Source organism: Lampris incognitus, chromosome 20 (assembly GCF_029633865.1).
Source record: "Lampris incognitus isolate fLamInc1 chromosome 20, fLamInc1.hap2, whole genome shotgun sequence".
Taxonomy (NCBI): Eukaryota; Metazoa; Chordata; class Actinopteri; order Lampriformes; family Lampridae; genus Lampris; species Lampris incognitus.
The window spans coordinates 24,892,779-24,916,030 of record NC_079230.1 but is presented as its reverse complement, the minus strand read 5'-3'; the positions used below and the strand labels follow the sequence as shown (position 1 = coordinate 24,916,030).

Genomic DNA, 23,252 nt, shown 5'->3' with positions numbered 1-23,252 from the left:
GGGGGGGGAAGAAAACAAGGGGAACATTCTCCCCCCGCGGTGTCCACTGATCAAGCCTCATTTGCATTGCAAATCAGCATCAGCGGGCAAGGACGGATTGTTATCGGTGGTTTGCTTAACAAATCCAGGAGAGCCGTGGAATCAGGGGCAGATTTCCACCATAGATTGTTCTTGAAGGATTTTCAAAAGCTTCGTTTTTTGATGAAAGGTACCCCCCTCTCCGTCCCCTCCAATTTGTTCCCCAAACTGCAGCCAGCAGGAATCAGAAGCTAACACTTATTTTCGGCAGGGGGTGTGAAGAGAGATGGATAATAAATAGTCCAAACCACAGCATACTGTACCAAAACATATATGACAACCCCCCCCCCCTTTTCTCCCCAATTGTATCCGGCCAGGGCAGCACGGTGGCGCAGTGGTTACTGCGGTCACCTCACAGCAAGAAGGTCCTCAGTTTGAGCCCTGGGGTACTCCAACCTTGGCGGTCGCCCCAGGTCGTCCTCTGTGTGTGTGGAGTTTGCATGTTCTCCCCGTGTCTGTATGGGTTTCCTCCGGGGGCTCCGGTTTCCTCCACAGTCCAAAGACATGTAGGTCAGGTGACTCGGTCATACTAAATTGTCACAAGGTGTGTGTGTGTGTGTGTGTGTGTGTCGGCCCTGTGATGGTCTGGCGGCCTGTCCAGGGTGTCTTCCCGCCTGCTTCCCAATGACTGCTGGGATAGGCTCCAGCATCCCCGCAACCCTGAGAGCAGGATAAGCAGTTTGGATAATGGATGGATGGTTGGATGGATGGATGGCTGCAGATGTCACCAAGAAGTTTGAACAGCAGCCAACTTTTCAACACCAGCAGAATCCGGCCAATTACTCCACCCTTCCGAGCCGTCGGGTCACTGCTCCACCCCCTCTGCTGATCCAGGGAGGGCTGCAGACTACCACATGCCTCCTCCGATACATGTGGAGTCGCCAGCCACTGTTTTTCACCTGACAGTGAGGAGTTTCACCAGGTGGACGTATCGCATGGAAGGATCACACTACCCCCCCCCCCAGTTCCCCCTCCCCCCAAACAGGCGCCTCCGACCGACCAGAGGAGGCGCTAGCACAGCAACCAGGACACATACGCGCAGACACAGCGGGACTGTCTTTAGGGACGCCCGACCAAGCCGGAGGTAACACTGGGGATCGAACCGGGATCCCATGTTGGTAGGCAACAGGATAGGCTGCCACGCCCACCGGACGCCCATAATGACAATTTCTAAGCTAGTCATTAGTATCACTGACGAATATGTGACCAAAGATATAATCAGCTGCTGCATTCCACATTAAACCAGAGGGGGCGCAACACTATCTATGAAGGCTGATGCTGAGGGTCCCAGCAAAGACAGTTGTGGTTTGACGTTTGGACAGTTGTATTTCCAAAGTGCTCCAAGTGTGAATGCCCACATAACCCTGCGTAAAGTCACTATGTATGGAGTTATCTGCCCGATATACCTGAGCTCCTGTCCCGTGTCCCTCGTGCACGCTGCTTATGAACAGTTATAAGAAAAGTCTGCAGTCCCGTGGTATAATGTAGACCGAGTTTATTCAACTTTTATACACTCAGACTGCCTAGGAATCGGATAATTGACTTTATGTAGATTCACATTATGTGCAGCTCTCAAGGCAAGCCCCAGCAGGAGGACGTGCTCTTTCTCGAGTGTCCTTCCCTTCTCTCACCGGCAGTTACCTGCTATCCGAGGCAGAACAACCAATCAATCACCCCTCCCTTCCAGGTGAGAGGTTTTAAATCATTTGTCTGTTTAAAATTCTCCGTCGACCAGAAAATCACTCCCTGATCTCATTTTTAGTGCTGTGTGCTCCTTTGCCTCGCCCACCACCTCCACCGGCATCACGGCCCCCTGTCCACGCCCCTGTGAATTTATAGGGTTTTGCCGCTCATTAAATCCAAGCTTGGGCTGTCAGCCATTTTGGTTCTGAAATAATTATTACAGAACAAGTTGTGTCTCCATCCATCCATCCACCCATTTTCCAAACGCTTATCCTGCTCCAGGGTCGCAGGGGTCGCTGGAGCCTAGCCCAGCAGTCATCGGGCCGGCAGGCGGGGAGACACCCTGGACAGGCCGTCAGGCCATTACAGGTTCAAGGCCAGCACAGGGTCAAGTTGTGTCTCCCCTTACAGAATACCTTCCTCTTCTTTGGCACTCAGTTGGTTTTCTTAAATTGAGTGACTTACAATAGTCATGTTTTCACCCCACCTTCAATACAGCAAACTGTTGCGAATTAATGTTTCCATCAGATTTACTGACGTGTTCCACATCTTCTGTTAAAATTCAGTTATAATCAACTAACAGCTCATCGTGTGATTAAATAGTATTCGCATTTCATTTGTTTTATTCAGAAAATGTTTCTATTGCAATTTATTGCAATTTTTGGAGATTTTAATCAATATGTGGTAACGCTTTAAGTGCATGTAATAAGTGTTAGTTAATAGGTAATAAGGCCCTTATCAGTCCTTATAAAATGCTTATTAACACTGTTATGTGTTAATAAGACTATATAAACCTTAACAACAGCGTCATAAACACGTTTTCGGCCACTAGGTGGCGATTGAAAAATGCTTATTAACATTATTATGTGTTAATAAGACTATATAAACGTTAATAATAGCGTCATAAACACGTTTTTGACCACTAGGTGGCGCTTGAAAAGTATGCAAAGCCCACTTTTTCACGCTCGTCTTAGGCTGTAAGTCAAATCTACGTAAATCTTTGCACGTAGCGTCTGAGGAGCCTCATGATTAAAAGTTAAAAGAATTTTGATTGTCACAAAATGCAGAAGTTATGTATTATAAGGGTCTTATTACCTATTAACTAATGTTTATTATCGTCTTATTAACACATAATATTTGCCGTCTCCATCGTTTTTTTTAAAATTATTATTCCAAGCAATAAAATTTGCATAAAGACAATTGGATGGAAACACAGTCAGTGAGTCTATTGGCACAATCAACTCAAATTCCAAGATCAGCAACATTACATACCAACACTAACAAGAACTATGGAGGTCAAAGGGACAGTCACGGCGGTCACACGTCATCGATGGACGCCATTAGAAAATGTCCTGGACTATAATGTACTGCCTGGAAGTTTTGTTCCATCTTTATCCATGTCTAGACATGACTCGTCATGCACAACGACCACGTAGGGCAGCCAAGCACCCAGATGATCAATACTGACGCACGTCGATGACGTAGCAGGTTATTTGAGTCGAGAAATGGAGGAAAGCGGAGGCGAATATGAGGCAGGAAGCAAAAGCTGCCAACAAATGTCTAAAATTTGGGGCCATTTGGGGCCAACACAAACAAATGCGGTAGTCTGGCAAGCACTGCAAAGCTGAACTTTTGCACCAACAGCACAACGTTCATCCTGCACCTCAACATCCTGCACCTCAACAGACAGCATCCTGCACCTCAACATCCTGCACCTCAACAGACAGCATCCTGCACCTCAACAGACAGCATCCTGCACCTCAACATCCTGCACCTCAACAGACAGCATCCTGCCCCCATATTTATAATTATAATTCTATATCACTGGTGCCTTTTCTGTATAATCAAGGTCATTGTACATTAAAAGATGTAACTACATACAGACAATATGAGAACAGGGACCAGAAATCGAAAAGCATATCACAAAGAGCGAAATATTACACTGCATTGTTACTCTTATCCATCCATCCATCCATCCATCCATCCATCCATCCATTATCCAAGCCGTTTATCCTGATCAGGGTCGCAGGGATGCTGGAGCCTATCCCAGCAGTCATCGGGGCGGCAGGCGGGGAGACACCCTGGACAGGCCGCCAGGCCATCACACACACACACACACACACACACACACACACACACACACACACACACACACACACACACACACACACACACACACACACACACACACACACACACACACACACACACACACCTAGGGACCGTTTAGTACGACCGATTCACCTGACTTACATGTCTTTGGACTGTGGGAGGAAACCGGAGCCCCCGGAGGAAACCCACGCAGACACGGGAGAACATGCAAACTCCACACAGAGGACGACCAGGGACGACCCCCAAGGTTGGACTACCCCGGGGTTCGAACCCACCTCCTTCTTGCTGTGAGGAATTACTCTTCTGTGAGGAGTAATGTAAGGCGCGTTGGGTGTCTAGAAAAGTGCTGTATAAAATAGAATTATTATTATTATTATTATTAATTATTGTTATTATGTAAGCACTTTATTTTCCTTATCCGATTAACTCGATTAATTATTGATGGATAACGATGCATATCAATTGGCAGACTAGTCATTAGTGAGAGCGGGGGTCATGGTAACGAGAGAAATAGATACAGCGAATCCGTCTTCCCCCTCGTGCGTGTTCACGGCTGCTGGACCGGCGACAGGAGCCGCGCGGGCAGAGGTCCGTCTTGTTGTGGTCGCGGGCCGCGCGCCCTGTCTGGTGAGTCAGCTGGCTTTGACGGCGCGCGTGCTGAGGTGATTATGCAGAAGGCCGGGGAGTAAATACTATGACTCATTTACTCTGCTCCACACCCCCTCCACCCCCCACCCCCCCGACCCCCACCTCCTCCTCCCCCCGCGTACCTCAGCTAAAACCCAAGCTTACCGCAGCTTAATAACGCTTTGTAACAACCACGCGCAAGCACGTTTTAACGCGCGCGGTGAAATGTTTTGCGTCTGCGCGTGAGATGATTTGGGCTGCTGGGAATATCGGGGGGGGGGGTTCTGCTGCGCAGACGCTTTATTTGCTCGTTTTAGACTGCACATAACTAGACCCACATACGGGCGAACACACACAAACACACACGGCACAAACCTGTGCATGACCTCCCTCTGGTGCACGTGCACGCACTCTTTTGCATGCACTTGCTTTCTCAAACACACACACACACACACACACACACACACACACACACGCACGCACACACACGCACACACGTTTGATGGGATGGAGCGGATCCTGATTCTCACCGGTCTCTTGATATTTGATTCGGTTTCCATCCCGAGTGTCTCCCTAAGAGGTTGGAGAGGGATGGAGTAAGAGAGAGAGAGAGAGAGAGAGAGAGAGAGAGAGAGAGAGAGAGAGAAGAGAGAAGAGAGAGAGAGAGAGAGAGAGAGAGAGAGAGAGAGAGAGAGAGAGAGAGAGAGAGAGAGAGAGAGATGAGAGAGAGAGAGAAGAGACGAGAGAGAGAGAGAGAGAGAGAGAGAGAGAGCGAGAGAGAGAGAGGAAGGGGGCGGAGAAAATCTTCCAGCCCAGGGGCCGAGGGCTGCGTCCTCATTCAGTCAGTGCACAGCAGCAGCCAGGGCATCAGGCTTGGCGCTCTCTCTCTCTCTCTCCTTCTCTGTCTGTCTCTCTCTCTCTCATTTTAACTCCTTGTCCTGCCCTCTCTCTCTCTTCATCGCTCACGCATATGCTGACACCCAAAGTCACATGGTGCAACTCATAAACCCTCCCTTCTCCCACTCCACACAGACACGCGCGCACGCACACACACACACATAGCAATTTAGCTCTGAGTGGAGGTAGGAGAAGGGCAAGGAGGAGCAGCAGGAGGTTTTGGACAGTCCTTACCGCACTAGATTACTGTCAGACGGCATGAGCGGGAGGTCGGCCGCGGTACTGCGCCCATGGAGGGCGTGCATAATATGCTGTCACGGGTCATTTGCTGTTATTGGTCAGCATCGATCAGTTGATTTCATGCTCGCGGCTGGGTCGTTGCCCACCCAGATATAGATTCACTGCTCAGCCCAATTTGAATGGCGGCACAGACGCAGGCACGTCAGTCTGCCGTCAAACGCAGCGCAGCCCTCCTGGGCTCCCTTACAGCTCACAATCCGGCTGATGCTAATTTGGCTCCCGTATGAAGTGTTATTTAGCTAAATCCTGTTATGTGTGCCTGCTCTCACATGCAGAGGTTTCCGAGGGATCATATACTGGATATAACATACCGGATATAATATACCGGGTATAATATACCGGATATAATATACCGGAGATAATATACTGGATATAATATACCGGAGATAATATACCGGGTATAATATACCGGGTATAATATACCGGAGATAATATACCGGAGATAATATACCGGGTATGATATACCGGCGATAATATACCGGAGATAATATACCGGAGATAATATACCGGAGATAATATACCGGGTATAATATACCGGCGATAATATACCGGAGATAATATACCGGGTATAATATACCGGATATAATATACCGCAGATAATATACCGGAGATAATATACCGGAGATAATATACCGGGTATAATATACCGGCGATAATATACCGGAGATAATATACCGGGTATAATATACCGGATATAATATACCGCAGATAATATACCGGATATAATATACCGGGTGTAATATACCGGGTATAATATACCGGATATAATATACCGGGTATAATATACCGGGTATAACTGTTTTGGGAACGTGGTAGGGCTTTTGCTATGGCTGCAAAGACGCGCGCACTCGCAAACATGCACACACACGCATGCACGTGCACACCCACTCAGTTTCTCAGCTGTCACTCAAACGTCTCCCGTACCCCACCGCATGGGCCGGGAGACAAGAGGCGAGACGAGGGGTGAAGCGACAACTTACTGAATCAATGCAACAACAACAAAAAGAAAACAGGCCGTTTATTATGCAGCGCTTTGAAGAAGGGGGAATTAAACGTGTCATCGTGGCTTTGTAAAGCCAGTGCCCTCCGAATACATCCCCTCCACACGAGGACAACCCTTCAGAAACGTCCCCATTGCTGACTGACTTCATCATTTCTTCTATTATCTTTGAGAATTCGTCCTTTTGCATTCTTTCTCTTTCTTTCTTAGCCTGTGCTTCTTTAAGGGTGTTTGTTGCATGGGGGAGGGGGGGGTGTCCCAGGATCTATGCAGCATGGGGGGGGTCCCTGGATCCATGCAGTATAGGGGGTCCCCTGGATCTATGCAGCATGGGGGAGTCCCCTGGATCTTTGCATTATGGGGGGTCCCCCTGGATCCATGCAGTACAGGGGGTCCCCTGGATCTATGCAGCATGGGGGGTCCCCTGAATCTATGCAGTATGGGGGGTCCCCTGGATCTCAGCATGGGGGGGTCCCCTGTATCTATTCAGCATGGGGGGGATCCCCTGGATCTATGCCGCATATAGCTATTAGGTTGAAGATGACATTTTTACAAGGCTTTGGCCACCCCATCCAAAAACACCAAGTTCAAAACAGTTTAAAGAGGGATCTGAAATGGGAAAAGAGAAGATGAGGAGTAAAGATGGATGTTTTATTCTTTCCCACTACAGTAGCACGACACATCTGTTGTTCCATTACAGTCTTTTTGGCGTTTCTAAATTTTAAAAAAAAAATGATGGAGTCAGTTGTATTTATCAATCTGCTTTCTTCATTTTTGCTCGCCTGGGTTTTGTGTTGTACCCTTCCCTCTCATTGCTCTCTCCCCCCCTGTTGGGCGCTTTTGTTCTTTGGCGGTGGGCCCGTCTTTCTATTCACTGACCTGCTCTGATACGCCAGAGACAGACAGCTGATTTCTCTGCCAAGTCTCAACGGGGCAGAGCGGGGCAACACAACAGCGTGCCAGCTGTCCTGATGAGAACACCACAGACATTCAGCACAGACAATCAGAATCAGGTGCTTTTGTGGGCTTCTGACACGACATTTCAAAGGCGGGAGACTTGCTCACTGTCTTAGGGCCCAAAAGGAAATGTCCTCACGCAGAGCTTCACAGTTTGACTCGGTTAGTTGGCCACGGCGAACTCAAACCTGCGAGCAGTGACGTTACCAGTTTACTGTCCAAATGCCGTTTGTTAGCAAGGGTGTTGGTGACTGTATGACCTATAGTGCTGCAGCAAGTAGGAATGCACCTGATACTGGTACCAGATCTGATACTGGTACCAGATATGGAGCCGATACCAGGCTAATGGAGTCCCAATATCGTAGATTTCACCTAAGACTAAAATCCGATACCAACAGCCATGAGTAAAATATCATAAATGAACGCACAATGGCTTGATGGCTGGAAGCCTCCACTTGTTTAATGGTGGAAGAAAACTGATTCTGTCTAAATTACTTTGCCCATTGACCCCAAACTAATGGTCTAAATCAGACATGGGCAACTGGCGGGCTGTATTCGGCCCCCGTCCTCACTCAGTACGACCCGCGGGTCAATTTCCAAATATCAATGAATTGTTGGTTTCACAGGCATTGGAAGCAAGCGGGGGGCACGGTGGTGCAGTGATTAGTTAGCACAGTCGCCTCACAGCAAGAAGGTCCTGGGTTCGAGCCCCTGGGTAGTCCAACCTTGGGGGTCGTCCCGGGTCGTCCTCTGTGTGGAGTTTGCATGTTCTCCTCGTGTCTGCGTGGGTTTCCTCCGGGGGCTCCGGTTTCCTCCCACAGTCCAAAGACATGTAGGTCAGGTGAATCGGCCATACTAAATTGTCCCTAGGTATGAATGTGTGTGTGTCGGCCTTGTGTGATGGCCTGGCGGCCTGTCCAGGGTGTCTCCCCACCTGCCGCTCAATGACTGCTGGGCTAGGCTCCAGCATCCCCGTGACCCTGACAGCAGGATAAGTGGTTTGGATAATGGATGGGTGGATGGATGGATGGATGGATGGATGTATGGATGGCTGCAGACGTCACCAAGAAGTTTTAACAGCAGCAGGCTTTTTCACACCAGCAAACCAGCAGAACCATGTATGCATGGTTTAAGTGTTCGCTTGCAAAACATGCTAGCATCCTTCTTCATGCGTTGTAAAAAATGCGGGAAAACTGAAGCTCCCAGCACACACTGTTGTGTTGCCTTTTCAACACCATACGACTTTATTAACGACAAAATAAACCCCAAACTAGACAACAAACTCATCCTTATGGTCATTTTCTCTCATTTGAGCCAGTAGTGGTTTCAGCAGCGTTCGGGTGTTGGAAGTCTGACTCTCGGCCATGAAATGAACAGATGCAGTAGAAGCAGATTTTGCACTTTGACCCCATCCACCGCTCCCACTGAGCCGCTCTGTGTTGGTTTCCGATGGGGAAGGAAACATTTGCTCTCTTGGATGATTTAGACAAACAGGACCACTAAGAAAACATATAGTGTGTAGCTACGTATCTACTTTTCATATTAATTGGCTCTCAGGTGTCTGTCAGTGCTGGACCTTTCTTAGATTCTGGCATTTTTGTTTTTGATTTTTATACATTGATGTTATTGTGTGTCATGTGACCCACCCATGGGCCATATAGATGGTCTGACATGAAAGGAAGATGTTCAGTCATTCATTCATTCATACAGGAGAATAGAAAACAATGTCATCAGCGTTCAAAAAAGCAGTGCAAAGATTTTTTTTCCCTCAGAAGTGTCCTTAAGAAAGGAGACAGAAATAGATCACATCAGACTACTTTCAAATTAAACCACTTTCTGCTAAATATTGTCATGACTGACACTGGGACTCGCTTTGTCAGCCAGCTCGCACAACTGTTGTCAAGAAATATCTCCACGTTGACAATATATTCTCCTGATTCGTCCAACTGCAGAGCCTCTGTCCTTTCGTACGCTCCTCTCATTACGGTAGACAGTAACCCTCTTACCCTGACCCCCGTGTCTTTGTGCGAACCTCGACCTTACCTAGCCGTGGGTCAACTGCAGCATCATGCAAGACTCGGTCATTATTGGTCCTACTATATGCCTGCAGTTTGGCAGATTCTCCCAACCGTCCTCGTGCATTTCCCTGCATCCTTAACTCGTTTATTAAATTTTCATGTGCTATACATTTTAAATTGGACGGCGTGTAGCAGCGGTTACTTACTAATATAGAAATACAGAGGACAAAATATTCAAGTGTAAAGTATGACAGAGTAGGAATTTGGGCTGGGCAGTAATTCAATATTTATTTTTATCATATTTCACATCATATTTGTCAGGAGTGATGTGCGACAGAAAGGTACCTGCAGGGGTGAAAGGGAAGGTTTACGAGACGGTTGTGAGACCAGCTATGTTATATGGTTTGGAGGCAGTGGCACTGACGAAAAGACAGGAGGCGGAGCTGGAGGTGGCAGAGATGAAGATGCTAAAATTATCACTGGGAGTGATGAAGAAGGACAGGATTAGGAACGAGTATATTAGAGGGACCGCTCAGGTTGGACGGTTTGAGGACAAAGCAAGAGAGGCAAGATTGAGATGGTTTGGACATGTGTGGAGGAGAGATGCTGGGTATACTGGGAGAAGGATGCTGAATATGGAGCTGCCAGGGAAGAGGAGAAGAGGAAGGCCAAAGAGGAGGTTTATGGATGTGGTGAGGGAGGACATGCAGGTGGCTGGTGTGACAGAGGAAGATGCAGAGGACAGGAAGAGATGGAAACGGATGTTCGCTGCGGCGACCCCTAACGGGAGCAGCCGAAAGTAGTAGTAGTAGTAGTAGTAGTAGTAGTAGTAGTAGTAGATAGAAATACAGAGGACAAAATATTTGAGCAAATATTTGAGTATGATAAAGTCAGAATTTGGGCTGGGCAATGATTTTTTTTGGGGGGATTTTCCCCCTTTTTTCTCCCCAATTGTACTTGACCAATTACCCCACTCTTCTGAGCCGCCCCGATCTCTGCTCCACCCCCTCTGCTGATCCGAGGAGGGCTGCAGACTACCACATGCCTCCTCCGATACACGCGGAGTCGCCAGTCGCTTCTTTTCACCCGACAGTGAGGAGTTTCACCAGGGGGACGTAGCGCGTGGGAGGATCACGCTATTCCCCCCCGGTTCCCCCTCCACCCTGAACAGGGGCCCCGACCAACCAGACAACCAGAGGAGGCGCTAGTGCAGAGAACTAAAAGCTAAAAGTGGTTGAGTTCTCGAAGGCGTTATCCACCAATATGCTGAAACGACAGCCGGCGTGCTGCTGGTGACGGGGCCTGGCCGGGGAAAGCTCGAGGCCCGTTTCTGTCAGTCAGTCCCACGTCTGTTTCAGAGTGATTCTGTCAGCAAGTTTGTTTTCCGTCTTTTTCCCCCACCTGATTTCATGCCCTTTTTTCCTGGGCATCTTGGGCATAATCCCAAAGTTTAACAGTCTGACATTCAATAAATGGAGGGGGGGAAATAAATAAATAAAAAAGGTTTCTCCTGCACTTGACCTGCAACCGGCAAACGCCCGCCACAGGCGTTAGCAAGCTGCTTAGCAGAAGCTGCTTCAGCTCTTATATAAGCAAAGAGCCCCCCTACAGTTTAGAGGGGGGGGGGGTAAAGAGCCGGAAAGAGAGGGAGGACCGAGGAGAGCAGATGCGGATGAAAGAGAAAACATCCAAGAGAGATGCAGAAAAAGGGGGAGAATAAGAGAGAGAGAAGGAAAGAGGTAAATAAAAAAAAGAGAGGTGAAGGAGTCAGAAAGAGAGGGAGAATCGAGGAGAGGGTGAGGCGAGAGGATGAAAGAGAAAGCATGTGACAGAGAGAGAGAGAGGGAGAGAGAGAGCTTGGACCAAACAAGGAGGAATCGGTTAGAAAGTCCGGCCAAATCCCGTCCCACGGGGCTCGTCTCTCTCTCCTTCTCGTTAAAAATTCCCTTCTTAACAAATCCTCCTCTCCGAACACCTCTCCTCTCAACTCCTGGCAACAGCATCCGTTCTGCATCCAATTCACCCCGCCTACCTCCCTGTCCCCACCTACCCCTCCATCCTCCACTATCTCCCTCCAGCTAACATTTCCTCCTGCTCGCTTTCTATCTACACTCTTTTACTGCCCTCCTTCTTCATTCACCCCCCCACCCCAAGAGCTCTCCATCTCTCAGGCCTCCCCCTCTCCACCTACCCCTCCATCCTCCGCTGTCTTCCTCCAGCTAACATTTCCTCCTGCTCGCTTTCTATCTACGCTCCTTTACTGCCCTCCTTCCCCATTCATCGCCCCCACCCCAAAAGCTCTCCATCTCTCAGGCCTCCCCCTCTCCAGAGTGAAATGATGGCCGAAGGGGCAAATTAAATCAGTGTCACTGCCGTCCACCCAAACAACAACACACACACACACACACACACACACACACACACACACACACAGAGTGGATAGCTACAACTAATGTCTTCATTTAGCTTTTAATCACCGGGCATCCTCCCAATCACCCCACCTACCCGACGCCTGGTGGAAACCTATTAACGGATGTGGGGGCGGGGGGGGGGGGCTCGTCTCACTTCTTCAACCCCTCTCTGCACTTCCTGTCAACACCCGGGGGCTGATACAAGGCCCCCTCGCTAATGCTAATCAGAACAAATAGAAAGTCCATTAACTTTGGCGGCCGCAGCGACGCGCGAGTCAGGTACGAGCGTGGGAAGTGGACGGGTGACACTGATAGGTGGTGACTGATGTGCGGGGTAATAATATTGCCCTGATAGGCATGATGATGGAGGACTCATTAATGTTGTGCATGACTGGGTAGGTGGGGGGACAAAGAAGTGAGGGGAAAGGTTTATTATGAGACCTCATTCACGACGAGGAGCCTGAAACGCTGATGAGAGTCTTTAACCTCTTCCACGCCTACGCCGCTTAGGTTCCTTCTGGTGGCACAAGGTCGCAAGGTCGCAAGGTCGCAAGCATATTCACTTCCCTTTCCACAGCTACACAGCTGCCCGTGTGCAGGCCCAATACCACCAAACCGATAAAACTAAAACGTTTTCTGGAGTTATTTTTGTGTATGCCTCCCTGGGGCATCTGGGTGGCGTGGTGGTCTACTTCGTTGCCTACCAACACAGGGATCGCCGGTTCGAATCCCCATGTTACCTCCAGCTTGGTCAGGCGTCCCTGCAGAGACAATTGAACGTGTCTGCGAGTGGGAAGCCGGATGTGGGTATGTCCCGGTCGCTGCACTAGCGCCTCCTCTGGTCGGTCGGGGCGCCTGTTCAGGGGGGAGGGGGAACCGGAACCGGGTGGATAATAGCGTGACCCTACCACATGCTACGTCCCCCTGGCGAAACTCCTCACTGTCAGGTGAAAAGAAGCGGCTGGCGACTCCACATGTATCGGAGGAGGCATGTGGTAGTCTGCAGCCCTCCCCGGATCGGCAGAGGGGGTGGGGCAGCAAACGGAACGGCTCGGAAGAGAGGGGTAATTCACTGGATACAATTGGGGAGAAAGAGGGGAAAAAATAAAAAATAAAAGATATGACTTCCAATAACTCATCTTCATCTGAAGATGAGTTATTGAGGAAGACATCTATGTTTGTAATGGACTGACCATCTCAGTGACTGTGCCAGCCTTCTGCCTCTGCTCTGTATAAGAGGTTTAGAAAATGAAGGAAATACATGTCCTTTTATCAACCAGGAAGTCATAATGTTACCCCATAACACTGAAACCTATAATATTTTCCAATGTCAGCTTCTTCAGATCATTTTACTTCTTCATTTCTGTATAATCTTGCTTCATAGCAACGTCGTGATTGTGATTATTTCCTCGACGAATTAACTAATAACATGTTGCAATATGGAGGTGAACACCTGTGAATGTGTTGTCATATGGAGGTGAACACCTGTGAATGTGTTGTCATATGGAGGTGAACGCCTGTGAATGTGTTGTCATATGGAGGTGAACGCCTGTGAATGTGTTGTCATATGGAGGTGAACGCCTGTGAATGTGTTGTCATATGGAGGTGAACACCTGTGAATGTGTTGGCATATGGAGGTGAACACATGTGAATGTGTTGGCATATGGAGGTGAACACCTGTGAATGTGTTGTCATTTGGAGGTGAACACCTGTGAATGTGTTGTCATATGGAGGTGAACACCTGTGAATGTGTTGGCATATGGAGGTGAACACCTGTGAATGTGTTGTCATATGGAGGTGAACACCTGTGAATGTGTTGTCATATGGAGGTGAACACCTGTGAATGTGTTGTCATATGGAGGTGAACACCTGTGAATGTGTTGTCATATGGAGGGGAACGCCTGTGAATGTGTTGTCATATGGAGGTGAACGCCTGTGAATGTGTTGTCATATGGAGGTGAACGCCTGTGAATGTGTTGTCATATGGAGGTGAACACCTGTGAATGTGTTGTCATATGGAGGTGAACACCTGTGAATGTGTTGTCATATGGAGGTGAACACCTGTGAATGTGTTGGCATATGGAGGTGAACACCTGTGAATGTGTTGGCATATGGAGGTGAACACCTGTGAATGTGTTGTCATATGGAGGTGAACACCTGTGAATGTGTTGTCATATGGAGGTGAACACCTGTGAATGTGTTGGCATATGGAGGTGAACACCTGTGAATGTGTTGGCATATGGAGGTGAACACCTGTGAATGTGTTGTCATATGGAGGTGAACACCTGTGAATGTGTTGGCATATGGAGGTGAACACCTGTGAATGTGTTGTCATTTGGAGGTGAACACCTGTGAATGTGTTGGCATATGGAGGTGAACACCTGTGAATGTGTTGTCATTTGGAGGTGAACACCTGTGAATGTGTTGTCATATGGAGGTGAACACCTGTGAATGTGTTGTCATATGGAGGTGAACACCTGTGAATGTGTTGTCATATGGAGGTGAACACCTGTGAATGTGTTGTCATATGGAGGTGAACACCTGTGAATGTATTGTCATATGGAGGTGAACACCTGTGAATGTGTTGTCATATGGAGGTGAACACCTGTGAATGTGTTGTCATATGGAGGTGAACACCTGTTCATTAAAACATCCTACATTCTCATAAAAACACTGATGAAAATGGTCGTCGGCTGCTCCGGTAAGAGGAAAGATTGGTAGTTGTGCTGACAATGTGCAACTGAAACCTACCACCCTTCATATTTTTAAACCTCTGCTTGTCATCAACATTTAACTGGGAATTAAACAACGGAGTTTTGAAGGACCACCTGAAGTCACTTTGAGAGTTTCCACAAGTTATTAGTTTCTGTTTATTAATTTCATCTATGTGTGTGTGTGTGTGTGTGTATATATATGTGTGTGATCAGGTGGTGGACCTGTACTGGGGTATAGATCCAGAGGAGTGGGACAGTCCGGAGCTGCAGCGCCTCAGGATGAAGCTCCTGGAGGAGTGTCTGAAGACCTCGGCCGGCCCGTGTTTCGTTGTGAGTCAAGAAAACTCGCCTTCACACACACTTTGTTATCCCGCCGCAGTGTTTCTCGACCTGGTTGCAGTGGTCAGACGCCAGGTCACATCAGTGTCATTGACACTGCTTCCTTTTTTTTTTTTTTTTTGGAGGAAACACTCTTCCTCCATCAGCATCCTTTGTGCTTTGGGTGTAAAAGAAACCGGAAGTGTGACGTATGCCTCTTGTTCAGAGAAGGTTGAATCAGTTCATCTGGACACAATGTTTAATGAGAGAGACGCTTCATCACTCATCTAAAACTGACCTCCTGTCTCACCTGACTGCAGGTACCCCCACCCTTATAAACAATACCCCTCCCTTATAAACAATACAGTGGCATAACGACCCAACCCAACGACTGGTTTCATATGCACATTGCCGTGACCATTAACTGGAGTTACAGTGGCCATGAGTACTGGTCACAGAGGATTGGGGAATAGTTGTCATCACAGAATTGTAAGATGGCGACAGATGTACTCTTACCCCCCCCCCCCCCCGGTTCAGGGATGGGCGTTCCCTCTTCACATAGATGATGTACTCGTTATGTACTCGAGATGTACTAAGATTACGTTAATTTAATTAGTTATTTATAATTCAATTTGTTTTTTTAATTTAAATTTTAAAATGTTTTATTATAACTTATTTTCATTATATAATTATTTTGTAATTAATAATTATATATTATATAATTATAGAATATTATGAATAAATTAGTATAAAAATTATTTTTTTTACTTTAAATACTGAATTTAATCAATAAATTGGTTAATTAATTAATGAAACTAAAAACTCTATTTAATGGTCCTTGTAATTTGCATATGAAACTGATTGCTGGTTTGGGTCGTTATACCACTGTATTGTTTATAAGGGTGGGGGTATTGTTTATAAGGGTGGGGGTACCTCAGTCAGGTGAGATTGAAGAGGTCACTTAGATGATGATGAAGCGTCTCTCTCAGCAAACGTCGTGTCCAGATGAACTGACTCAACCTTCTGTGATTTCCTCACCTGGATTATTGAGCACGCATAAAGACATGTGTCTCTTGTTGATACTGACCACCACAATATCTTCCACAAGTGTAACGCTATTCTATCATTCAGTGCCAAAAGACCTGAGGTACTTTTAAGAGGCTACCTTATGAACTGAGGGACTGTTAGGAGGCTACCTTATGAACTGAGGTACTGTTTAGGAGGCTACCTTATGAACTGGGGTACTGCTAGGAGGCTACCTTATGAACTGAGGTACTGTTAGGTGGCTACCTTATGAACTGAAGTACTGTTTAGGAGGCTGCCTTATGAACTGAGGTACTGTTAGGAGGCTAACTTATGAACTGAGGTAGTGTTTAGGAGGCTACCTTATGAACTGAGGTACTGCTAGGAGGCTACCTTATGAACTGAGGTAGTGTTTAGGAGGCTACCTTATGAACTGAGGTAGTGTTTAGGAGGCTGCCTTATGAACTGAGGTACTGTTAGGAGGCTAACTTATGAACTGAAGTACTGTTTAGGAGGCTGCCTTATGAACTGAGGTACTGTTAGGAGGCTAACTTATGAACTGAGGTAGTGTTTAGGAGGCTACCTTATGAACTGAGGTACTGCTAGGAGGCTACCTTATGAACTGAGGTAGTGTTTAGGAGGCTACCTTATGAACGGAGGTACGGTTTAAAAGGCTACCTTATGAATGGAGGTACGGTTTAAAAGGCTACCTTATGAACTGAGGTAGTGTTTAGGAGGCTACCTTATGAACGGAGGTACGGTTTAGGAGGCTACCTTATGAACTGAGGTACTGTTAGGAGGCTACCTTACGGCAGTTGTGTGATTGCGGTTTACATCCAAGAGACGGCCTAGTCCGACCTATAACATGAACCCTTACTAGCCTGTAATGTTATTGCACGCTGGTGTGCTTGTGCGTGTGAGCATGAGCATTCACGTGTGGAGAGTATCTGTATGCGTGTGTGTTTACATGCCTGTTTGTGTTTGTGTGAGAGTTGTACGGCATGCTGCCTAAGAGTCGTCTCGGTCTGCATTCAGCCTGAACCGGTTCGGCCGCTGTGCAGAGCTGTTCGAGTTCCCCAGAAACACTGAAAGCACGTTTGTGAGAATGAGTGATGTGAAAATGTGTGCAAGATGAGAGTCGCTCATTATGTTTTATCATAGGTGACGCTTTGACTGATCTCTCCCACATTATTTTAGGCCACCGAGAGACAGGACGAGAGAGAGGGAGACGAGTCAGGTGGGGAGAGAGAGAGATGGCTGGTGAATTATTCACACGGCACAGAGTCATTTCTAAGAGTTGTAATTGAGGTGGGAGATCACAGGGAGTGGCTCTGCATTATGGGTAAGAGTCTTGGCCTCCAGGGAGCTCAATCTCTCTCCCTGGATCCAATTTTTTTCCCCAGCCTTTCCTGTCTTCTTTCCCTACAAACACGCTCTCTTTGTCAGACATTTGGTTCTCTTATTCGGACTCATAGGGGTTGTCACCCTCTCTCTCTCTCTCTCTCTCTCTCTCTCTCTCTCTCAAACACACACACTTGTGCAGGTTAGGAGTGTGGTTATCCATTATTAAAACATGTTTGGAAATTTTTCAGAAAGATGTAATAATAATAATAATAATAATAATAATAACAATAATAATGGGTACATTTTTGTACCAGGACATGAAGGTACGGCACGGTGGCGCAGTGGTTAGTGCGGTTGCCTCACAGCAAGAAGGTTCTGGGTTCGAGCCCCGGGGTAGTCCAACCTTGAGGGTCGTCCCGGATCATCCTCTGTGTGGAGTTTGCATGTTCTCCCCATGTCTGCGTGGGTTTCCTCCGGGGGCTCCGGTTTCCTCCCACAGTCCAAAGACATGTAGGTCAGGTGAATCGGCCGTACTAAATTGTCCCTAGGTGTGAATGTGTGGGCCCTGTGATGGCCTGGCGGCCTGTCCAGGGTGTCTCCCCGCCTGCCGCCCAGTGACTGCTGGGATAGGCTCCAGCACCCCCGCGACCCTGAGAGCAGGACATGCGGTTTGAATAAGGGATGGATGATCAAACACCTGTAGGCTGCATCTGTTCTGCTTTACTTCTTCCTTCGTGTTGCGTGTTCCTCTGCTGAACCCTGAATGAATATCTGAGGGACCCACTGATATTTTTCATCCTCGTCGTCTGGCCGGAGTGGCTTTTCGGTCCTCATTTCTACTTGATGCTTGGAATTTCATCATTTGAAACTCTTTATTGCAAGTCTTAACTGTCCTTTCCTTGTTTAGCTTTACCTCCATTTTCCACTCGTCATCTGTTGTACATTAAGCATCAACTCCTGTCAACCACATCTATAAATCACTCCACGTTGTTGTCCCCCCATCTGTTTCAACCTGTCAATCATACGATCCCTCTTTCTGTAGTAAACCCCCCCCCCGATACCATTCCACCTTTTGCCCTGGTCTATGTCCGTGTGTGTTGGTATTCATGGTCCAAATTTAGTTTTTTTTTTTTTTTGGGGGGGGGGGGTTTGGGAAATTTTGTCCTTTTTTCTCCCCAATTGTACCTGGCTAATCACCCCACTCCTCCGAGCCGTCCTGGTCACTGCTCCACCCCCTCTGCCGATCCGGGGAGGGCTGCAGACTACCACATGCCTCCTCCCATACATGTGGAGTCGCCAGCCGCTTTTCACCTGACAGTGAGGAGTTTCACCAGGGGGACGTAGCGCGTGGGAGGAGCACGCTATTCCCCCCCAGCCCCCCCGAACAGGCACCCCGACCGACCAGAGGAGGCGCTAGTGCAGTGACCAGGACACACGCCCACATCCGGCTTCCCACCCGCAGACACAGCCAACTGTGTCTGTAGGGATGCCCGACCAAGCCGGAGGTAACACGGGGATTTGAACCGGCGATCCCTGTGTTGGTAGGCAACGGAATAGACCGCTACGCTACCCGGATGCCCCAAATTTACAGAGTTTAGTCTGTTTCCGGGCGGGGTTAACACAAGAGCATGGACAAGCTACCAAATCTGATATTTAATTTATTCATGCAAATTGTGGTTTACTGAGAACCGATACGACATGGCCTGTTGTGCAACTGTTTGGCGGTCTGTTGTACACAGCTCGCTGATTTCCTTTCCTTCACTCCTACCAGCCGCCCTCCCTCCCTCCCTCCCTCCTTACTGCCATGCCATCATTTAACCCCGTCCGACTGACCAAAACCACACACCACGCAGACAGAATGTGGAAAACACAGGAATGCGAGTACACTCACTAACACAACTACACACCTATACAGACACGCTAACATACACCTGTGCAAATTCAGGCGGCGTTTTCTGTTCTTCCTCTCTGTGATATTGTGTGTCTGTATTTCCTTTTCTCCCCTCATGCTGCAAAAAAAACGCTCCATGCAGACTCACAAACACCCACGCGGGCGCACACAAACAGTGTTTTGACCCGAGGCAGTCTCTCTGCCATAGATTGAAAAGCAACGGGGCTCTCCTCTGTCGCAGCATGATATGGACTTTCTGGAACCCTCCGTCTTTTTCTAACAGATCACACAAAAATCAGAGATACACACACACACACAAGCACAGACACACAAACACACTCCATTTCCAATTCTCCCCATCTGGCCAGTTCGGTCATTACCGGCACCGCGTTGGGGTCTCGCGTTTGGGGTCTCGGTGATGAATGTGGAGCAGCGTGCTAATCACCCCCAGGTAGCGAAAGCTGCCAGTTCCCCACAACCTCAAGTACCGCGGAGACGCGTCAAAGCCAGATGACAGCTGCTGCTGTCCCCGCGGCCCGTCCTGGCGTCACCGCGGGCCTCGCCGGCCCACTTTCTGGGACCGGGGAGCTCCGAGCGACGTCAGAGCATTTGATCGGGGAGCCGGATCCTCGTTCCTGACAGTTCTGGGTTGTTTAGGGCCGTCTCTCGGGCGCTGTTGTTTATTTTGACAGGGCGGTGGGCCTGGTTATATATACGAGGACAGGCTGGCCTTCGTTGCTCGGTGCTGTGTACGGCGAACACTTGGGGTCGGAGAGTTCGGCGTGCTGCTCCCCCTGCTCAAAATCTGTCCGTTCGGTTCAGACTCCCCATTGCTCGCTCCGCTGGTATTCAGTGTACAGGCGCGCTGTAAACTCTTAAAGGTTGTGTTCACAATGTTAGCTTATTTAAGGGGGGGGGGTGCTGGAGCCTATCCCAGCAGTCATTGGGCTCCAGCATCCCCACAACCTTGAGAGCAGGATAAGCGGTTTGGATAATGGATGGATGGATGGATGGATGGATGGATGGATGGGGGAGGGGGCTGCCTTGACCCCATTTTGTGCTGATATTAAGGGGAATCAGGGTTTGTGACGCACTATTTGTATCATTAATGGCCACCTTGGGGGCACCCTGGTGGCTCACCCAGTAGAGCACGTACCTTAAGGCTGAGTCCTTACCGCAGCATCCTGGGTTCGAATCCGACTCAGGCCCTTTGCTGCATGTCATCCACTCTCTCTCCCCTGCCTCTCCTGTCACTATCGCTATCTAATAAAAGGCGGAAAATGCCAAAAAATAATTCATCTATCCATCCATTACCCAAACCACTCAGAGTCGCGGGGATACTGGAGCCTATCCCAGCAGTCACTGGGCGGCAGGCGGGGACACACCCTGGACAGGCCGCCAGTCCATCACAGGGCCCACACACACACACACACACATTCACACCTAGGGACAACTTTAGTATGGCCAGTTCAGCTGACCTACATGTCTTTGGACTATTGGAGGAACTTGGAGCACCCGGAGGAAACCCATGCAGACACAGGGAGAACATGCAAACTCCACACAGAGGATGACCCGGGCGCGACCTCCAAGGCTGGGCTACCCTGGGGCTCGAACCCAGGAGCTTCTTGCTGTGAGGTGACCGCACTAACCACTGCGCCACTGTGCCACCCCCAAAAAAATAACGTAAAAAATAATAATGATAATAATAATAATGGCCATCTGCAATAGCTGCCACTATTAGCAAAAAACCCCCCCCAAAAACCCAGAGTTCACATCTCCAGCTGAACTTCTCTGAATTTAACCCCATGGTGGCGGCTCATAGTTCTTAGTTGTGGAGCACTTGCAGGGTAAAACCTCTCTCGCTGTGAAAGTGTCTTGCTTTTTGTCACACACACTTTGTGACACTTAAACTCCGCCATCCCGACCTTGCGTTCACCGTCATCCTCTCGAGAGACACACACATCCGCCCCCGAGTGCCCTCCCCAGCGCCAAAGCCTCCACCTCCAGTGTCATCATGTCTCCTCTTTACCCTCGGAGGACTTCGGAAGGCGAGGGCAGCGGAGCGGAGAGAGGAAAAGGAGGTATTGGTAAGTTTAAGACGAGATGGAAATGACAGACGCCCCCTCCCATCACTCAGCTAGTGAGTGGCTCTTCTCAGAGAAAGAGGCAAGAAGAGAGCGAGAAACAGGATTGAGGAGCTTAGAGGACGTGTGCTCCCTGCCGCCAGGGAGAATCTAACGAGGCCTGTGCTTACTGGAACCTTTCAGTTCTCCATTTTGTTGGACGCAAAGCACTTTGTGTACCTGACTTCTAACACACTCTCAAGCTGACTGGGGGGTGGGGTGCTTCCAAAAATATATGCTGCTGTTATACGTTAAGGATTTTGTGTTTTATTTTTGATTAATATTATAATCCTCATTGGTGAGGAAATTTGCTATAAAAAAAAAAGAAGAGAAAATTCTGCACCCCACACCACTAATCTCTCCCAGTCTCTCCCTCTTATTCCATCACGTGGTACTGTCCATTCGCTTTCATTCAAAGTAGGATTTCACAGAAACTCCATCGACAGAGATACAAGGAAGATATTCTCTACCACCTTTAACATCCTCAGAACAATCTTTTGATCAAAGTGTTTAAGTGTCTCTGTCGTTTAGTTAAAAACACAATCCGGGGGTGTCCGGGTAGCATAGCGGTCTATTCCGTTGCCTACCAACACGGGGATTGCTGGTTCGAATCGCCGCGTTACCTCCAGCTTGGTCAGGCGTCCCTACAGACACAACTGGCCGTGTCTGCGGGTGGGAAGCCGGATGTGGATGTATGTCCTGGTCGCCGCACTAGCGCCTCCTCTGGTCGGTCGGGGCGCCTGTTCGGGGGGGAGGGGGAAATAGCGTGATCCTATGTCCCCCTGGCGAAACTCCTCACTGTCAGGTGAAAAGAAGCGGCTGGCGACTCCACATGTATCGGAGGAGGCATGTGGTAGTCTGCAGCCCTCCCCGGATCGGCAGAGGGGGGTGGAGCAGCAACCGGGACGGCTCGGAGAGTGGGGTAACGGGCCTAGTATCATAAGAGAGAAAAAGGGGAGGGGGGGAGGATTAAAAAAATAAAACACGATCCAGACAAGCTAACGTTAACGCTGTTGAAGCGGCGCTACAGCATCTACTTTACAACGGCGGTGTGAAGCGTGCAGACAGGATGTGACGTAAATAACAGGTAATGCTAGCTACTCAACCGAAAACGTGCAGGCAGTACAAGACCTACTTCCAATTACATACTTAAAAACAATGACCGCGTATCTTTCTGTTCACCACGAAGTTGCACATAAGTGGCGTTTCGCATCTTTGGCACACTGCAGGTGCCTTGTTGACGCGTATCCACGCTACATTCAAGTGAACAGCGGAGGGAGCTGGCCGACCTGCGAGCAGCTTATCCCTGGATAACTCGTCAGTTTATCATTCTGTTTCTTGCCAGTTTGGTAGCGAGCAGCCTCAGAGGCAAAGCTGACTGCAGTACAGGGGGTAAAGCCCGGCCGCGTAAAACTCACACACCTCGACAGGATTCAGACGCTTCAGCAGGAAGGACGCGCTTGAAGCAACACCAAGGTCAAACACGACTATCAACACGGTAGTTCACTGAAGTCTGGCACTGTTTTGCTTGTCGTCGGAATTATAATTTTTGCAGAGTCGACGCACTCGGGCAGTTGTCTTGCAACAAAACAGATTTTATCAGCGTGGCTGTTGCAGCTAGGAAAACGCTATACGAATCCAATCCATCCATCCACATCCGGGCTTCTTTCTCCGCCTGCTGTGAAACGCTCACATAAAGAGGCAGAGGTTAATTTCGCACAGGTGGTCCTCGCCGTCCCGATGAGTCATCCCTAAT

The 23,252-nt window shown here is 48.6% G+C and overlaps 1 protein-coding gene across 1 annotated transcript in view; it reads left to right on the top strand.

The window, feature by feature from the left end:
• LOC130130497 (NACHT and WD repeat domain-containing protein 2) overlaps positions 1-23,252 on the top strand; it is a 48,595-nt gene that overhangs the window by 2,415 nt on the left and 22,928 nt on the right. Inside the window, exons 3-4 of the mRNA XM_056300206.1 lie at positions 1,716-1,765; positions 15,011-15,127. Coding sequence (XP_056156181.1) covers positions 1,716-1,765; positions 15,011-15,127 — 167 coding nt within the window. The remainder of the gene's footprint in view (positions 1-1,715; positions 1,766-15,010; positions 15,128-23,252) is intronic.